Raw genomic sequence first — 21,186 nt, 5'->3', positions numbered from 1 at the left:
TAAGTTCAACATACGACAAGTAAAGGACGTTAAAATGCATACATCTCCACTGCAACAGTAAGCTCCAGACCTGCTCCGAGGCAAACATTGGACACAAGTATATATAATGTTTGTGTCCAAAGTCTACTAGCCACCTCACACTAGGTGGTAAACAATCATGTTAAATCTTCCTTTTACTAACAATAATGGGGAGCGTAAGGCAAACGACAACACTCTGATGTCAAAGACATTGTTATTCTGCTCCCATATAGACAAGAAAAGGACAAGGTGACCAAACGCAATCGTCGTGTAAAAACCGTGCAAACTGTAATACTTCACCGATTGGCTACAAGGCTGTTACACACAAATCAAGTACTGAATAAGCTACTGGGCCCCTAAAACAAAATAAACTACTGGCCCCCTAAAACACTATTAAAATGATATTGACAATTAAACGCATAATTTTTTTTTAAAGAAAAGCCTTTCATCACACTCCCACAAGGATCTTACAATAACAGAAACACTGACAAAAGTACTTTCTCAAACTCACTGAAGGCAAACCCCAAGTCCTAACCCAGCAAAAGCCCCGCCACGGCATGATACCAAAAGAATGGCAATAAACTCCTCAGCTTGAGGTTGAAATGTGAGATCCGCAGAAGCGTGTGTGACCTGCCAACACTTAGGCCTCGTGCGTTGACGGGAAAGCCGCCGAAGCAGAAGGGAAACGCGTCGCTGCATCGGACCAACGGAACAGTAAGGCGTCAACCGCTTCCGATACAAAGCTGTCAACAAACAGCAGAAAAGACTGATAGAAATTAAAATGCACAGTCGTATTTAACGGACAATTAAAATTATTTTCAAGGAAACCAACTATTAAAACTCCAGTATAGGAGGAGGAGGAGGAGGAGGAGATTAGTGTTTAACGTCCCGTCGACAACCAGGTCATTAGAGACGGAGCGCAAGCTCGGGTTAGGGAAGGACGGGGAAGGAAATCGGCCGTGCCCTGTCAAAGGAACCATCCCAGCATTTGCCTGAAAGGATTTAGGGAAATCACGGAAAACCTAAATCAGGATATCCGGAGACGGGATTGAACCGTCGTCCTCCAGCGACCCGCTCATAAACATTGCAAGTTAACCTTCCTAGAAAATGTAAAAGGTCATTTAAAACAGTAATTACATAATAATTGAAACAAGGCAAAAAAGACAATTTGTACCTTTACTGGGGCCTCTTAGTAACTAAAGGACACTGTAATTTGGTACGCGCCAAATGGCAGATCGTCGGTTAAAATGTACTCCTACAATCCGAAGGGCTCATCAACATGGAGTGGGGGGGGGGGGGGTGCAAACACACACACACACACACACACACACACACACGCACACGCACACACACACACACACACACACACACACACACACACACACACACACACATGACCCACACGTGCATATCTTGAGGCTGACTGCGCAGCACTTCAGTTACAAGCCAAAACCAATAACTCGTTCTAGGAAGGGCCATTAGGTCTACAACAAACAAAAATTACACTCACTAGTATCAAATACTCAATGATAACAATGCTTTCAGGTACTAGATCACCATTGCAAAATACTACCTTGGCGCTTACAAAAATCTCCAGACTGACAAACTCAGGCCCAAAAGGTGTCACTGAAAGGCATTAAAGAACCGGATTCCTAGCCAGCTAGCACTGTAGGAGAATTAACAGTCTTTAAGTAGAGTAGTTACTGAACAGTCTTCGTACGTGATTTCACATAAATGCGAAGGAGGTCAATAGCTTCAGAGCTCCAAGTAGGCACTGGATAATACTGCCCTCCTGCTCGTAGCTCTAACAAGAGGTTCAGTACACCTCGGCGTATTTAGGCCACCACAATTAACTGATGCATTTCGTAACGACCGGCAGCAACGGTAAACGCTGCAGGAAAAGGCGGGCACCAGCGGACTAACGGTCAACAGTTTCAAATCTCTGCAACCGTCAGTACGCCGGGTAATCAGACACACCCGTCCAGATCCGTCTTCCATACACCACTCCTTACCACACAGCCCCAGAGGTAACACACAACCAAACAAAGATGATACGACGAGGCCCACAATCGATGGAACGCGCAGAAATGGCGCCATTACGATCGCGCGCGCGGCCTCATAGAAGCCACCACTGCTCATTTTTGTTGTACAAACTACGTGTAGCATAAGAAGCAAAACTGTCACATAATATTGATACTTCAATAAAGCATTGTTCACTTCACAAAGTTTGATACGCTCAGTCAATGAAAGAAGAAAAGAGGCAGCAGGTACAACAAAGAAAAGAATCATAAGCTACTCTGGGAAAATGCCGAAAGCAAACCAGCCGTCTACGACGTTCCAAGATGGCAGATGAGGCAGTTCCACGATGAAATAGTAAAGGCAGTGTGTGCCGGTAAGCCATATCATGAGCCCAGCTATAGACAACGTAGCCAAAGAAAACTAATAGTATTAGGCGTTCACAGGAGGGCAAATAAGTCAATGCCATGTTGAAACGGCAAACACAATGCGAGATAAACCTGTTGTTACTAGCGATAGGACGATAGGACACGTAGCTGTTGTTCACACCTCATGGAATTTGAAAGAAAAATAAACAGGAGGAATTTCTTAGGACACACACACACACACGAGGGAGACTTAATTTCGTCCTATATACGTATAAGCAGGAACTACCTCGAACTGGGACACAGGCTGACAATTACAGTAACTGTAGTATTGCAGTATGAGGGTGATACCCACCTATTACAGTATTACAGAATTTGCCTCATATAACGCCCATCTGCTAGTCTGTTTTGTTCTGATCTCTGGTAATTTCCGTACAGCGACTGTTACAATCATTCCATTATACAGCTGATACTTGCGCATAACCGCAACTGCGAATACATTTCATATTACTGAAGGCTGTCGTCCATTGATTAACAGTGGCAGTAGCGGCTCAAGATTGGGCCTATCTGGCTGGGGTCTGAATGAGTCTCCAAGACGTGTGCTGTACAGGCGTAGACAGTTATCCTGGTACGCGACACAGATTAATATAGCGTTACTATAGCCAGAATAAACAGCCATTCAGTATGATTATCTCTGATCTCAGATAGTTGTTACTTTCCTCGATGCCTTCCCAACAATTGGTAAAATCTTATTAAATAAATATCACCTATTTTACACACACTGATAAGCCAAAACATAATGATCAATTGCTTAGAAGTCTGTTGGTCCACATTTGGAAAGGGGCGACTCTGCGTGCAGTGGATTCTAGAAGATCGTGATAGGTTTTCAGATGTTTTCCACGGTCAAATATTATTTTTAAGCATACTGTGTGATATTAAATCTTCGCAAGTGAAGAAAAATCTTTTTTATTAATAATTTGTGGAAAAAAATTTGTCTCATGTTCTCACCAATTAAGAACTTCCGAGCTGTCATACAGCTTCGAATTTTGGGGCATGGATTACCCGGAAGACCAATGAGTGATCACAAAGTCCCATTACCCCCTATGGAGTGTCCGTATATACTTAGACAGTGACACTGTGTTTATATGGCAGCATGACAGAGGACAACTTTGAGGTTGTGTGACTGTTCTTAATTATTTATTCCAGAGTGTCTGGGTACGTCATCGTTTTCACAACATAGTATGATTCTCTTCCATGCAAGATGTGAAATTCTCCTCCAAATTTCTTGCATGATGGCGGTAAACGTACGTCGAATAGAATTCTTACACACTTCTGTCTCGCAACGTGCGACAGAAACCTTCGGTTTAATGAACCCCTTAAAACGAATTGCACACTGGATGACAGATCAAGACTTCGGAGCGGCCACTCCAAAGGTACAGGCGTACGGACAGAACAACATCCAGTCCATTTATAATGAAATATCTCACTGAAGCATTTTCTAACGGCGATAACAGAATCGACTGGTGACCTATCCTGCTGAAACCACATACAATCGAGAAGTTTCCGATCGTGCAGATGCGGAATAAACCAATCACGTTACATGGTGATATAAGCAGTGTGATTCACAGGACCGTTGAAGAAATATCGAGCTACCAAGTGGGTTGCAGACATTGCAGCCAATGTCATGATATATGGTGGGTTGTGTTCAAGTTCATCTTAAAAATATTGGTGTTCTTTATTCCAGAAACGTTCCTGGGTCTTGCACCGCGATATATTGCACACTTGTCCGAGAAAAACACTTCGCCCCTTGAAGGAAGAGCATTCAGCCACACAAGCCTAATGTCTTTCTGGATACCGTTACCATTCAATTCGTTAGCAAACGAAGGTTTAAATGCCTTTAGCTTGTAATCATTCCTCATATGATTTTGTAATGTAGAGTACGGAACTCCCAATTCCTCTGACCGCTTACGAATGGACTTCTTTTGGCGAACGCTCGACAGACACTGCAACCTCCACATACGTTTGCATTAGTGTTTGTGGTCTTCAAGAGCGCATCTTATGTTTTATCATTAGCAATGATTTAGATTTATGTGAGTGTCTACAAGAATAAAAGAACAATTTAGCATCTCTACATTACATAGGGGGTAAAGTTTGTGTGAACCCTGTGGATGCGGTCGAGGCTCCGAACAATGATCAAGGAACAAGAGACAAGGAACCCCCTCTTCCGTTCCTCACGACATCATTAATCCTTGACGTCTTATTTTCACATTCCACACGTCATTATAGCTCTTTTGGATGTGAATAGGTATTTAAAACTGGGAAACCAATCAGTAAAACAGAAGTGAAACGTTTACAGTCTGAAATATTTTGAGCTATAACTCCAAAGTTAATTACGTCAACCAGAATTTAGTGATGTCACTTGCAGAGTGTATAACTAAAATCTGTTGCCTCTTTCTTGTTCCCTGAGCAGAGGCAAGCGTGCAGAGCTTAGGGAGGATCACCACGAGCGCCACGGGGGCAGTGACAGGCGGGGGAGCAGAGGAGAGTAGAAATCTCACATTACGTCTAATGTGCACGGTTTGCGCTTCGTACCGATTGCTTGCTGTAATTCACATGATGTTCGGGACAGAAAAGTTTTGTGTCAGTGCATATGTACGTAGGCAACGGCCCTGCCGCAGTGGATACACCGGCTCCCGTGAGATCACCGAAGTTAAGCGCTTTCGGGCGTGGTCGGCACATGGATGGGTCACCATCATAGCTGCCATGCGCTGTTGCCATTTTTCGGGTTGCACTCAGCCTCGTGATGCCAATTGAGGAGCTACTCGACCGATTAGTAGCGGCTTCGGTAAAAAATACCATCATAACGACCGGGAGAGCGTTGTGCTGACTCAAGCCCTTCCTATACGCATCCTCCACTGAGGATGACACGGCGGTCGGATGGTCCCGGTAGGCCACTCGTGGCTTGAAGACGGAGTGCATATGTAAGTAGACGGTTATCTTCACATGTGGTTCATATTGACAGCACAACACAAAGATAAAGAAACGCCCGCACATCTGTTAGCTGCGCACTGGCCAAATGTTCGCTGCAACACTGAACAGTGGTAGAGCGCCGACTTTGGCAGAAGTTGCAAAAGGCACGAAACGTTTAGAATTAAGTCAAAAAATTCCTAACAGAACTGTGGCTCTCAAGAAACAAGACAAAGTGGACAGACGATAGCAAGTGAAACAGGACCCGTAATAATACTGGTTTGCATTTGGCTAGCTATTTCGCCGTGAGACGGAACAAATATTGGGGTACAACAAAGGAAAGCACGGCTAAAGTCTGCCAAATTGCCATCCTCACGTGCACCCATTATGTTCGTATTTTCGTCTTCGCTTGCTTCAACCAGTGCATCGCTAGTGTCATATATTTTGTACTAAAGATGGACAACTCCAACAAATCTACCTTCCCACCTTGCTTTAGTCAATGGCTTCAACTTTAGGATACATGTAAGGGGCGTTCAACAAGTAATGCAACACTTCGCTATCTCACCCGATTCCAGCTGACAAAATGCGGAATTTGCTGTGGGACGTGGTGGAATATTTCCGCTTCACCCCTGTAGTTTTATGAAGTTTCAACATTTGGCGGCACCATACGTAGAATTCAAAATAGCGGTGCGTTGCAAGCCGAGAGTTGTTCTTGAGTAACCTTCGGCGGAAAACCAGAGACTCACAGTTGTTGATAATAAAAAAAAAAAGCTCCGTCTTTAGGCCACAAGTGGCCCTTCCGGGACCGTCCGGCCGCCGTGTCATCTTAAGAGGAGGATGCGGATAAGGAGGGGCGTGTGGTCAGCACACCGCACTCCCGACCGTTAGGACGGTATTCTTTGACCACAGTTGTTGATAATAGGTTGCAAAATGTCTGTGGAGACCTGGCGCTGAACAAAAGTAAGATTAGTCGTAGGGTGAGGTGTCTGTCATCATTGCAAAAAAAAGTCGCGCAAAACCTTACGATCTCCCGCTTCGTGGGCGGCCGCACACAGCTGTCACGCTCCACCTGTTGCAACGAGTGGCCACTCTCGTTCAAGGTAATCGACGGATCACAATCAAATACGCAGTCGTTCTCCAATAGGAGTACTGAAAGATGTGTATCCGATGGGTTCCTCGCCAACTGACAGAAGACCAAAGAATAACAACGAAGAACCATCTGCGTGGAATTGCTTGCCCGTTAAGAGGTTGATAGAGGCAATTATTAGTAAGAACAGCCTCACAGGCGATGATAAATGCGTTCATTACCTCGAAATAAAGCAGCAGTCCATGGAGTCACGCCACACCACATCACCTCCGAAGAAAAAAGTTCAAAGCCCCATCCTCAGACGATAAAGACATGGCGACGGCCATTTGGGACTCTCAAGGGGTTATTCTGTTTGCTGCCCTCCATCACGCCGCAACGATCAACTCTGATCTGAATTCTGTTACCTTCAGGAAACTGAAGAAACGACTTCAGTGTATTCGTCGCCACAAAAATGCAAACAAACTGCTCCTTCTCCAAGACAATCGAAAGCCTCACACACGTCTGCGCAGCCGAGAGAAGCATACAGAACTTCGTTGGACCTTTCTTCCTCACCCACCCAACAGCCAGGATCTCGCACCTCCCGACGTCTATTTGGTCCAATGCCTCCGATGTCGTGCAGTGCAATGGGACCATGTCGGCATACTGGCTCTCCCAGCAAGGTGGTGTGAGGCCGTCACACTGAATCGAGATAATGTTGAAATATAGGGATTTGTACCAAAAGAGTGGGGAATAATAAGGTTTAATAGAATCCTGAATAGAACCAACCTACTTTCAGAAAAGAAACGCTGCATTACGTATTGAACGCCCCTCGTCTATGACCAACAAATCTGCCCAGCGTCGCGTGGATGCAGAAGAGAAACCAAGAATTTTTCTCACCAAACAAACGAAGGAAACTGCGTAGCACGATGCCTTTGCAGCATTATTCACGACTAGAATCAGGGAATAACTACTACAGGGAACCTGAAATACTTGAGGGTTTATCCAAAGTTCGCTTTTACATTCCCATGCTCTTGCCTTTCATATTAGTACAGTCATCACTGCGCTGCCCCTTCACATCTGCCAAAGGTAATTTCCTTTTTTTTCTGTTTTACGAGTACCTTTGTTGAAGCACCAAACCAGATGTATCCCTTACAGGCACTAAGCAAGAAAATGTTCACGAATATTTGTATCGTAGATATCATCAGTAGAATCCAATTAAGTAAACTCACTATCATTTTCCTTTGAGATACACCAAAAATGTCTGGTGCATAGCCCAAAATCATACTGTAATATTTAGTAGCTTTCAATAAAAATATTTTATTCTCAGTTTTTAACAGAGATTGCGAATTATGCCACTTTGTATGAGTTTCCCGAGATAATTTTATGACATTTCTTTACCACGAGTTGCCTTCCTTGCATGTTTGCCCAGAATTTTTTTTATTATTATCACTGCCAGTTTCAAGAAATTCTCATAGTTCTGAATAAACATTTTGTCTGACGTTCCATTCAAAGGAAGACTATCTATTCAAAAAATGAACAATTGCTATAAGGTGTTTGATTACCCCTTACCGATGCCGGGTTTCCACATTTAATATTTCCAGGGCTCCTGCATCTACATTTTTGACAAATTTTAATCTTCTGGAGATCTTCACCCACTCATGGTGCGATTCTGAGTTCATTAGGGATCTACTGTAGCTGATTAACGTCTCAGAAATCTACCGCCAGTTTCTGTAGGCGCCTGAAGTGAATAATATTTTAATGTTCGGGAAGAGTTTGTAGCAGAAACAGAGAACATCATCTGCGATTTTTGAATAAATTAACTATTTTCCCTAAACAATTGCACCGCTGCACACTACCGTGGAGAAGTAGACAACTGCGGCGCGAAACACGTGGCAGCCAGAAGAGCTGAGTACTGCGTTGTCGCTTCTGCTGTAAAAAGTAGAACGTCATAGCAGCACGGTGGCTTACGTACAAATGCTGTATCTGTTGAAACAACGTGTATAAATCACCAATGCCTATTTAGTGTATCCGTAGTACACGAAGGAGAAACGGCTGAAGTCGGATATAGAGGAGGCGTGCTCTCCGACATGCCACGACCACCATGTATGACTCAAAACAAGCAGTTTTGAAAGCACTTTCATTTACTGTAGGGAAAAATGGGACTTAAATCTTAAATGAAGTTTTCTGAGCGCAGTGTGAAATACGATGAAAATCGGTAAACAGCTCGTGCAGTGCAGTTCAGTTCCAAAACAAATATTGATACGTTTCTTTCGTATCATATTAATATTATCTATTGCTTGGGGCTTCAACATCGAAAAAGAAAGTGAGGGAAAACATTAAATTATTTTTTTTTCTACGTTGTCTGCAAATTTGAGCACCATGGCAAGAGGAAGAGGGATGTAAATGGCATATACGGCATATCGAAAGGAGAGGGAAGGATAGGGAAAGGACGACACGCATCATTCCCCTGTAAACATCACCGAATCAGAATGTCTGTAGTCAAAAGGTTATGGTATGTGACGTGCAGTGAATATTTTACTAATTCGTTATTTATTTATTACAAAATGTCTTCCTCAGTGATGTTGCTACAGGTGTTTAAGGTTGTTGTTTAGGAACTGTTAGGTCATCACGAGCTGACACCTTTATTTCTTTATTATAAAGTCTTTCCCTTCCGTAGGGGCTTTCAAGCTGACGTAGGTGCATGTCAAATGTTGTATAGAGGCAGTGAAGAATTAATAGGGAACGCAACACCGCCACTAGCAATATTTTCTGTTTTAAAAGACGCACGCTAGGAAAACCGGCACTTCATTTGTTACCTGTTTCCGTAGATAATTTCCACTAAGACACTAGATTTTATGAGTGATTTGTATTTCCTATTTATTCACTTATGGAAAACTTTCATTGTCTTGTTTCCTTCGTCCTCTTAGAGCCACATTAAAACTTAAAATTTGGCCGCTTTCAAAAATCTGCCGCCGCCCTGAGCGTTGTCATGGTTCTCTCCCCCCCCCCCCTCCCCCCTTCACCCCTAGCTCTCAATGCCACTGATGTGTGCACAGCTCGAAATCAGACAATAAAAAGGTGCAAATATGCCGAAGAAAGAAATGTAGATAGCTACTTGCATTTGAAAAAAAAATAATAATAATAAAAAATCCTAGTTGGTCAATACGATTGTAAAAAAAAATAAATAATAGTATGACCTGGGTACTTCCACAAGTGCGGCCACGATACATTAACATTACTCGTATTACTCCGATTTGACAGTTCAAGTTATTTCATAACAGAGGAAAGAAGAAATTCCATGTATCGAAGTAAATGTATAGCCACTCATACAGATTTTTTTTACATATTCGGTTGCTTTATACATATATTTCACATATTTAGTTGTTTACCAGTCTTGATTTTGGGCTGGTTAAATCGTAAGTAAGCCGATTTTTATGTTTGGCCCCTAAAAGAGGCAGCTCACCTGAGATCAACTTGTAATTTCTTCCATACGTTTGGGAACACTTTATTTGAAAGTAAGTCATTAGCATAATAAAAGGAACCGCTACACTAGAAAATACTCAAAATACGTAGCGTTGTCTGAGCGTAATTCTGAAACTAAGCGACTTCTCGCAGCTATTTTTAATGGAATTCCTAAATAAATGAATATGACATAGCAAAAAATTAGGTAGATGAATAATTATAGTGTGCTATAAATTTTATTGATTGGCGACTCAATGGAGCTTTTGTGCACCACAACCAGATAATGGATATAATTGGAAGGAGAATTAGCCTTGGTCGAATTTTTTTGTTTTATTATCCGCAAAATCGATTTTCGGTCACTTAGTGACCATCCTCAGTGCTGTAAGATACAATTAAAATTGTTAGCACTGGTATTAACAAACTCTAAGCTTGGTCGTATTTTTTTGTTTTATTATCCGCAAAATCGATTTTCGGTCACTTAGCTCTAAGCTTGTTAATACCAGTGCTAACAATTTTAATTGTATCTTACAGCACTGAGGATGGTCACTAAGTGACCGAAAATCGATTTTGCGGATAATAAAACAAAAAAATACGACCAAGGCTGTTTCTCCTTCCAACTATATATAAAATTTAGTTATTGTGGTCAATTGCTTACGTACGGGGTGGATACTGCTTATTCCTACTGCCGGCCTTTAATGTTAAAATGTTAAGACGCACATTCTTAGGGAGTGGGTCAGTATGAGTCTCGGTCCCAGGTATCGGTGAGTTGGCTCAAGAGTGGAGATTATGAGGAATGCTGGGCTAGATGAAGAATAAACTGGAATGCAAATAGCTGAGATAGATATAAGCAATCTTACATATGCAGTTGACACCACACTGATTGCAGAACGCGAAAGAGAGTTAAACATCCTCTTAGTGAAGGTGAAAGGAGAAAGTACAAAGGCTGGTCTGAGGGAGAACGCCAAGAAAACTCAAGTTATGCAACTGCACGTATCACTTCATGGCATACGGGAGGAGAAAAAATGGAAGTATTTTCTGTGATGGCGAATGCAGCCACGAAATCAAGAGACCGTTATTGCTTTGAGGAGAGGGGAGGTACAACTTTAACAGTGTTTTAAGGAGTAGAGACGCAAATTTAAAACAAAAATCCGTATAGTAAATTGTGATATACTGATATGACCTGGATCGCAAGAAAGGCTGAACGGCGTGGAATAGGTACCTCTGAATTGTGGTATTGGAAGAAAATACGTTAGAGTTCCATGGACTGCAAAGAGTACGAATACAGCAAATAAAACCACACTGTTGCTTAGACGGTACAGTACTGAAACAAAAAAAAGCAGACCTTCTTAGGGCACATTACGAGAAGTCATCATTCTATGGAAAAGACGGTAATGCTGGGCATGATCGGAGGCAAAGGAAGAGGGATGCCAAGGATGAGATGAATCGATGGCGTCACATCAGTAATGCATTAGAACCTGGGAAGTCTACAGGAGAAAACGCAGGACAGAAGTAATTGGCGTGCTGTAGTTCAGGTGGTCATGGAGAGTGGGAATCGACTAAAATAGAGAGAGAGAGAGAGACACTATATACCAAGTTAATACCGTTTCACTTGTTGGATTGATCCGAGAGGGCGAGCTAATGCTTGTCCATCTGCCCTCTTACCTTTAACTATTTTTAACCAGTGTTATTCGATGGAATCATTCCCTGCCGCATTCATTACTGTTTAAAATTCAAATGGCTCTGAGCACTATGAGATTCAACTTCTGAGGTCATCAGTCCCCTAGATCTTAGAACTACTTAAACCTAACTAACCTAAGGACATCACACACATCCATGCCCGAGGCAGGATTCGAACCTGCGACCGTAGCGGTCTCGCGATTCCAGACTGTAGGGCCTAGAACCGCCCGGCCACTCCGTCCGGGTATTATGTTTAAGTTGAGTCGTTTTTCAATTGGGCAGCAGGTTCCATCCGCACAGTGCGATTGAATTATTTTACGAACTTCTAACTAGAGGTGACTAGTTTCGTTTTACCTGGGTTCTTTGTAGTTTAAATTCATAAATTTATTGCATGTTCGTTTTTAGGCACCTTTCCGATAAAATATCAGTTACAAATGATTTATGATGATTCCTTCAAAACATTTACGCAATATTGAAATTGAAAAATAAAGAGTCATATTCATGAAATATAATGAAATTAAATTTTTTGGTAGTAAAGGAATTACTTAGTTAAATACTGTTTCATAGTGTAAGAAGTGAGACACTCAAAACTGAAATCATTGACACAAATCCTAAGCGAGACGACGAGTCTATTTACGCAGACAATTGTTTAAAAACCTGAGAACTTTCTAAAAACATGGTCTGCGTTCCAAAAGCATTACGTAGAGTGGAAGAAAATTTGTAGTCTCGGAAAGTGTTAACTTATTGGATTGAGACTGATAAAGAGAAGTTTGCAAGTATTGGAAACCAATAAAGACATGTTTGCATCCCATCTACTGGCCGGTGACGAAACGTGAATATACCGAATTGTCAGAAACAGTCTGAGCAGTCTGTAATGCTGTTGCAGGGTAAGTTGTGCTGAAAAATAATTCTATACGTTCCACCGCGTCCGAATAAAAGACAATGGAATTTAGCCAATCAAGACGTTGCGACTTGAGCGCGGAAATTCAAGACGCCCGCCAGAGACAGTGTTGCCAAACATGTTTGTTTGTTTCCCGAATACCGAGCAAGAGAGCGACACAATAATTGGACACAGGACGGTAGTAAGGATCGAACCAGAGCCGAAGGCTGAGCAGTCTCGAAAGTTGGCATCAATGCTACAGCAACTGATACTAATTGCATCTGGCGGGCCGCTTGGATTTGCGCGCTCAGGGACCTTCAGTGTTTATTATTTCGGAAACGGCGCAACGTATCGAGTTCTTTTCTTAAAAAATATTTCTCAACTCAGCCTACTCTGCAACACCCTCAAAAGCTTTTCAGATTGTTTCCGACCACCCTGTATATAATCCAGAATGAAAAAGATCCAGGTACAAGCGACGTATCTCCTTCCGAATACTAAACAAATGTAAGAGGCAGACAGCAGCAAAAAAATTCATTACTTATATTTTTGGAATAATAAGGACGCGGTTCTTGATTTTCTGTAATGCCGCTGTTCATAAATAGCGAGAACACCATCACCTTTCACAAGCATTACCACGAAGAGATTACACAAGAACACGGAAGCGATCCAAATTCACAATGGTAATGCCGAACCGCACGAATCTTTGGCAGCTAATCTGGCACCTTCTTAGACTGGATCAAGATCCCTTACGCATCGTACAGTGCAGATGTGACACCCTCCGACTTTTGCAGGTTGGACCCCGTGGAAGACAGTCTTCAGAGTCTCAAATTGATAATACTGCTGACATAAAATGGCTGTGAAGACGTAGATACAACAGTGTGCACTCGACTTCATGCGACGAGGATTACAGAATAAGCTTAAACGACGATGCTCTGTCACTACACTGTTCTGAGTAGCTTCATTGTATACAGGATCAGTAACTTTAATAGCATATGCATTTCGTATGATGTGTCAGTTCACACGGTTTCAGTACAGTCCTCGTCCTTCGCTTTATGGCTGACTTATGATGGCGGCATGCTGTGTTCCCAGCTGGACAGACAGCCGAGTGGCGGCACACACTGGACGTCAACGTCCTGGGGCTGTCCGCCTGCACGAGGGAGGCCGTCCAGAGCATGCTGGACAGGGGAGTCGACGACGGCTTCGTCATCCACATATGCAGGTAGACCTCAAAGCGTCTATAGCGATGTATTTTCGTCTTGTGAGACTGTATAGAGGTATTCTTAAACATAGAGCCAATCAGCATTTAGCTTCCAATAAACGTCGACATCAGGTACCGCGTGAGAATCATTGTCTCTGGTACCTCAAAACCGCCCTAAGCTTGAATTCTGCACTGACACCTGCGATAGCTCTGACATGAAGAACATTTCATGAGATACCTTAGGGAGGAACTAATAAGTTTCTTGACAGTTCTTGGATTACAGTACTCCTCTTCATCATGTAGCAAATACATGTTGCAATGTAAAGTGAGATCGGTTCAGAATTCTCCAGTGCCGTACTGTTTATTGCGATTCTCAAGGAATAATCCTCATAGATTACTTGGGAAAACGTAGACCCGAACCTGAAACCTATTATGCTCCATTCCTCGATCGTTTGAAACTTGTGATGGCTGAAGAAAACCTAGGTTGGCACACGAAAAAGTACTCTTTCAGCAGTATAATGTTCCATCCCACATATCAGCGATAATGGTGTGAAATGGGCTTTGAACTGCTTCCTCATTCGCCTTGTACACCAAGCTCAGCTCCAAGTTACTTTTTCCTGTTCCCTAACTTGAAATTTTGGCTTGTTGGTAAGGAATTTTCAACAAATGAAAAACTGACAGCTGCAGTCAACGAGTATTTCGCAGAGTCTGACAGAACCTCTTTCTGTTGATGGGATGACAAAGATCGCTGGACCAAGTGTGTGTCCCTCATAGGAGACAATGTCAAGAAGTAAGGTGAGTTGTTTACCGAGCAAACTTTTTTCCTTGATTTTTTACTACACTTAGTAAACCAACTTTCTATTACCACACAGCTTAAATTATATTGTTGCATTACGCCTGAGTTGACGCTAGCTCTTAGGTTACAGATATTTGTGTTCTAGTACTTTTCCAATCTTTTTAATTTTTTTTAGAGCTATCGTAACTATTTCGGTTTTACACGTTCACCAGATTCTCAGAGCAGAAAAATGAACATCTTTAAATATACTTTTTTTCAGGATATGTAGATTATCTACCCATCTATAAAACTAGAAATGATTTTTCGCGATATAAAAATTGAATCTTGGTTTGATAAACCACAAGCAATGTCATCTTGTAAATATACTCTTCCAAATATTCGTACAGGGTTATACACGTGCGTGATACTTTTCCTGTTAGGCTTAACATTACACCGCATTTAGCTTTCTTTATTAGAAGACCAGCTACTTTCTTTACAATTCGGACAGTACAATTACAGGTGGTGATATCACTGTGTACTGTCGTTGAAGAATAATAAAATGATTTCTGTTTCCCGAATACCTGGTTCTCGAAGTACTGGTACATATTTATAGCTACCGAAATAACAAACACTACCTCACTTTTTACAAACATTGTAATTTTTATCTGGGTTAAGGTAACACTTGTAGATATGAAGTTGATGTTTTATTTTTAGAGTTTATATTCTTTCACTTAACTATTGACACCATTGTTAATCATTACTGTTATAGTGTGTGTGTGTGTGTGTGTGTGTGTGTGTGTGTGTGTGTGAGTGTGCGAGAGTGACGGTCGGTTATCTACTGTCTATGACAGCCGACCTCGTCAGACTTTAGTTTTATCTGCATTTGATGCATAATTTAACAACTGCCCAGTTTACAAAATATTCATTACGATTATGTTTTGTTGCTGTTGAGCGTTTTCGTTGCTCAATTTCCAATCAACGTCTCTTGTTTAGAAAAGGACTAGAAGGTCTTGTATTTTTGTGTGTTTATTAACGAACATGAAAGCTGACTCTTATCTCCACAGTCTACACTGGTGTTCAAAATTAAAGCAACAAACCATTATTTTCCCTTCCTGTGTCTGATTCACGATATAATCATACAAAATGTCAACAGATGTCCGTACAATCGTTATCTGCATGAAAGATAGCATTCCGGTCAACGGACAAGCACGCCAACGATGACGTCAGTGCACCCATCAAACGAGATAGTATTTGTCGAGTCGCCCAACATCCACGGTCGTGGTGTACACTGTCACAGACGGTGCGATGTTGCACAGAGATATCGCCTATCAGACTCTTTGTAGTGGAGAGCCGTAAAAAGAATGGAAGCAGGACAGTCACAAACTAATGTACCCCGATGGCTTAATGTGAATCGTTCTGTTGTTTACAGAGATCGAAACTGTATCCCGATGACCAGGGCAGGGCCGACCACGTGTAATATCAGAAAGAGAGAACCATTACTTGGCTGTAAGAGCACGACGGACCGCCTTAGTAGCGCATGGCAGCTGGCGTCTGAGATCGCAGCACCCGCGAGGCAAACGCTGTGTGGAAGGCTACAGCACAGAAGCCTTTACTGTCTGACATCTGCTGTATGTGTACCTCTGACGCGTCTTCTCAGAAGTACCATCAACATGCCACAGTGGGCCAATGTTCTTTGCACAGATGAGTCCCGTTTTGGTGTGGAGAGTGATTATCGACGCAGACGCATCTGGAGGGAGCGTAGAACGCATTTTCGGAATCCAAACATTAAGGAAAGACAGCGGTATCGAGGAGGATTCCTAATTATGTGGGCAGGGATTACGCTGACTACCCTAACACCTCTTCATAAAATTGTACGAGTGAACAGGCAATGCTTAACTGATGCCAGGTACCGCGCCGAGAGCCTGGGGCCTCATGTGTGGTTCTTGCGAGGAGTTGTGGGCCCATACTTCGTACTGATGGATGATACTGCTCGACTTTTAGAGCACGGGTGATTGATATTCTTTTGGAAGCGGATGATGCTGCTCGCTCCCCCCATTTGAATCCTATGGAACACGTCTGGGATGTGCTAGGAAGACAGGTTGTATCACGTCAGCATCCCCCAACCACCCTTGAAAACTTCCGAACAGCTCTGCAGGAAAAATTGGCGTTATTGCCTCAACATGAGACTGATGACATCACTCACAGCATCACCACTCTTAGTCAGACATCTATTGCTGCCAGAGGTGGTAACACCCCATGTTAAGTGCATTAACCTGTTGTCGGAATGTGTGTGAAAATGCATTAAGTTGGAAAAAACGAAGAACATTTTTGTCTACCGTTATAAATGGTGCAGTTGTTTGCCTTCTGTATTTCTTACGTTGTTTCTACTTTACTGCCACCTGTTTATATTCTTTTGTTGCAAAATTAACGCAATCTTGCACTATTTGCGTTTGTTGCTTGAATTTTGAGCACCGGTGTAGATAAGACGTTTGATTGTCAGAAGAAAATATTTGCATTATATCAGGTTTTCCCGATTGAAGGAATCGTTACAACGGGCCTATTTTCACTTCCCTTTAAAAGACGGATTCTGTGAAAGTTATGTCGCATTCTGCTACGATGTAGAATTCTCGTGCATCTAAGGAAACAGGAAAATTCGCATTAAGCGAGACGGTGTGGTGGATAAAAAAGGCGGAGGTGTGGATTTTAAACCCCCGTCCAGCGATCCCCATAAAAATTTTATTGTGGTTTCTTTGTTTATTTTAAGGCCCAAGCCAGAATAATTCCTTCAATGTCACCACTGTTGATTTCCTAACATGATCATTGTTAAACTGAACTAGTTTTTGTCCTAGTAACCCCGATATCGACGGAGCATTAAAACTTCTTCGCTTAGACCTGAGGAAGTGCATGACAGATGGTTTCAAGTCCGCAACATAGAGTAGACTTTAATGCGAGGCACCGTCTCTGTCCTGTGTAGGACCATTTAGCAAAAAAGAAAAACAAACTCATAGTATACTTTTTTGTGTTCACTCGAACTATAGAAACGAAGGCGCTCAATTATTGTTACCTACAGATCTTCATAACCTACTCTCTGTAGAGCTCCATGCACTTTGCTATATCTGTGTACTAACGCATCATGTGCCAAAACCACTGCCCAGTAGTGCTAAATACTGTGACTTGCTCACTGTTACGACCAACAGCAAGCTGCAGAGTTGAAACTAACATTAGTAATATTCATCAACGAAAAACTCCACGGAGGAACTAAATGTACAGCACATCTGGTGTATTAGTTCCTGCACAGGTCGAATCTATCAAACATTCTCCTCACACTTAACCCTCTGTTTCGTTCCAATGGTTGGTAGGGAGGAACCTGGAACTTCGTCAGTATCACACTGAAGTTTATGTATTTTAAGGATAGAAAATAATGATAAATACAGACTTGTGTTCGTAAGGGTCCTGTCACTTCAGTGCCAATACTACCCCTTCTACCTGCGGGTGATTATGTGTGATAGCAATAAATGACGTGATGGCAACGGTGTGGTATCGCCGAATAAGTGAATTAAGTTAGTCATGCCAATGACAGTCCCCAGCTGCGGTAGTCCCCAAGCTGTGACGATACTCCACTCTAAATTGACCAAGATCGGTGACTGGAGTCTAATTCTAGGAAGAGTAGAACAACCGGGCACTGATAATACTTTTATTATAAAAACAACTATCAAAGATACAATGCAAAGTGAACATTCATTGAGACAGAACGTTAACTCCAACTCACTAACCTAAATTTGAGATTGTCAAAACGTTCATGGCATGACTCGGAATCGCGTCCTCGCTTATACGACAGGAACACTTAAGCGGCTGATACTGATTAACATGGAAGTTACGAAAGCCTCTACCCTTACTGGCACTGACAATGAACGGCTCTGCGATCAAAGAAATGGAACTTAACACACGTACTGTTAAAAGAGTTCCTATGTGCCGATTCGTGGTGCGTATATTGCCGAATTCAATTCTGTGAAGAACAATTCTGCAGCGATTATCTGGGAACTGCTGCCAGTGGTCGCAGAGACAAAGTGTGTTGCGTAGCTGAAAACTCTGACTACACAGAGGACGTCAAATGGCGTCTGCAACCTCCTGAGGTCGAGGCCACTTCCGTGTAATGGCAGAAATGCGGCTTGGCACTTCGCATAAGAACTTCTTTCAGACGTTAGCATTCATTTGCGGCAGGCATCCCACGTACATTCCTTATGCTAAAAAAGACTGCTCATGGCACCTGTAAGATTCTATCTCTACAATCTCATACTTTCAGCATCATCTCGCCTAAGCCTCCTTGGCGACCACAGGTCAATCACGAGAAGTCCTTTCCCACCGGCCTCACGACGAGACGACTATCTTGGGCTGTAAACTACCAGCATTCTGCTTTTAGATCCAGGAAACTGGCTTCCCACAGCCATTGTTCCATGTCGATCACTGTGACCGTGAAGTCGCACTATCGCCTTTCTGTCAGAAAATTAGAGTCTCAGCTTGCATCTCCACAGAAACGTCAGTATGAGGCTACCCAGTATCAACCAAGAAACGGTTAAGAATTCGCTAGCTTTCGCTCCCCGAAGTAAATGACATACGAATTGTGAAAATTATTCATGTTTGGTGGTTAAATCTTGCCGAATTACACAGTATACAATTTGCATCCATATAGTACAGGCAGTACAAGTTTGTTTCTTTTTCTTGCTTCCAGTATAGCTGGTCACATCATGCCATTCGATCCACTGTACTCGATGTACTACGCCAGCAAGCATGCTGTCAGGGCTCTACTTGAAGGACTGAGGAAGGACCTGGTTGCCAGGAACAGCAAGATACGGTGTGGGGTAAGTTTCAAATGCATTACGTTGTTACATTTCAAAGTCTCCGAGCAAGACTGGTGTTTCTTAACTTTGCGGTTACGTAAATATACTATTCAATCATAGAGACATTTCCAACCCGGTAAATATACAGTTCAAACAAGTATATATAAATTGCAGGAAAGGAAATGTAGTGAACAGGATGTTAAAAGCACATTATAAGTATCCAGGCTTCGTGATAGAATACTATGAGCACGACATCTTTCTTGCAGGACAGTAAATTTGGGAACTTTATTACGAATACTTCGACAGTTTATACATAAAATTGTGACAGTCGAAATGGCTCTACTCCGAAGTCAGTTTGACTTCCCTGTCTGTAGATCGACTGACGAGTGTTCATCAGAGCTGCTTCCTTTGTGTAGCGCCCCTGACCTGTCAAGGAGTGTGCTACAAATCCCCACACGATAAAGCACGTCCAGAAATCTGCACCCAAGGTCGTCACAGAGTCGACGAAGAATTTGGTTGAGTTCCCTCACTCGGCTCCAAACCAAAGAACAGCGACCAGCTCTGGGAACGATGTTGCAAACTGCGAACTCTGCTTGCACCCCTCACACGAGTCCAGCAGTTTTCACCTCCCCAGCCAGATGGCTGTACGAACTGAGGACAGGCGTCGTTGGTGCCGACGTGAGCCACTTCCAGACGACTGGAACACGCATGCTCTGTAGCCACAGGCGAGGCCGCCTCCACATCTCTTATGAGGACCCTGCAGCAGACATACAGAGTGCACACGGGCTTTCTTTCCAGCCCTGAACGCTACCGGCCTAATGGGCTCCATAACGTGCCTATCACTGGAGCTCCCAATAACCAGTAAACAGCTCCCCCCGTGAGCCTGCCTGGGCACTGCTGAAGGAGCGGCCATCTGTTCACTCACAGGGTGAATGGGCGAGGCCAGGCGGCCAGTCTCCACATCGGCCGTCCACCTCGTGCTATGCGACAGCGTTACTACCTGCCACTGACGATGCTGTGAGGGCGGATCCACCGCGTCGGGTGCACTAGGAGGTGCCTTGGAAACAGAGCACATGCGGTAAACAAGTGACACCTGAGGTGTCTAATGCGACTTTCCAGACTCGTGATGGGTCACCAATGGTCGCTGCTGCTTTCAAGAGCTGCGCAACTGGCTGTTCAGTGAGCAACTATTGCGCTGATGACTGGATGAAATCACATTTACAAAAACGCGAGATTAATCCTATTAAACATAGAAACGCATGAAATTTACTAAATATACTACGTGGACGCACTCGTATCACGCACGTCACGTCATTGGAGAAATAATTTTGGATATTTCGTCAGTACCACGATTAAAGTACTAGTGGTCGATTGCTCGTTGCATCCATGGTCCCTTGAAAGCCTCTCTGTGTATCTAAAATCCCAATAGTCCAAAACGTAAATTGATGTGTACACAGGGTCCATGGTCGGGAGTGTATACTCGCATGCTAGCATTCATGACTCTGTTGCTGCAACTGGGAGACCCGCCTGATCTCTAGTTGCAGCAGGCTGGTCACAACAGCCACGGTGCCAAGTCGTCCGTTCTCAGGTTCTCGACCTTTCAAGATACCGAAAAGAGTTTTGTGGACCTCACCTGTGTCTCAGGTTGCGTCAGAAGGTCGTATCGTGCATGATACGGCTGTGCTGAGTCAGTTCTCCAATTCGACTGCAGCTGCACGTGATGCAGAAGTGTGATTTGTGACTCCACCTCACGGCAGCTACAGATCTATAATGGTCATTCAGCCATCCCGGATATCCACTACTGGCCATTAAAATTGCTACACCACAATGATGACGTGCTACAGAAGCGAAATTTATCCGACAGGAAGAAGATGCTGTGATATGCAAATGATTAGCTTTTCAGAGCATTCACACAAGATTGGCG

At 43.1% G+C, this 21,186-nt stretch overlaps 1 protein-coding gene across 1 annotated transcript in view; it reads left to right on the top strand.

Annotated features, from left to right (window-relative positions):
• The window catches only part of LOC126235586 (dehydrogenase/reductase SDR family member 11-like), a 47,079-nt gene extending 26,279 nt beyond the window's left edge, over positions 1-20,800 (top strand). Inside the window, exons 4-6 of the mRNA XM_049944301.1 lie at positions 13,541-13,670; positions 19,154-19,283; positions 20,720-20,800. Of these exons, the coding sequence (XP_049800258.1) occupies positions 13,541-13,670; positions 19,154-19,283; positions 20,720-20,800 (341 nt within the window). The remainder of the gene's footprint in view (positions 1-13,540; positions 13,671-19,153; positions 19,284-20,719) is intronic.
• The last annotated feature ends 386 nt before the right edge of the window (positions 20,801-21,186 follow it).

Source organism: Schistocerca nitens, chromosome 2, assembly GCF_023898315.1.
Source record: "Schistocerca nitens isolate TAMUIC-IGC-003100 chromosome 2, iqSchNite1.1, whole genome shotgun sequence".
In the NCBI taxonomy this organism is placed as follows: domain Eukaryota; kingdom Metazoa; phylum Arthropoda; class Insecta; order Orthoptera; family Acrididae; genus Schistocerca; species Schistocerca nitens.
This window is presented reverse-complemented; position numbering and strand designations above follow the sequence as displayed.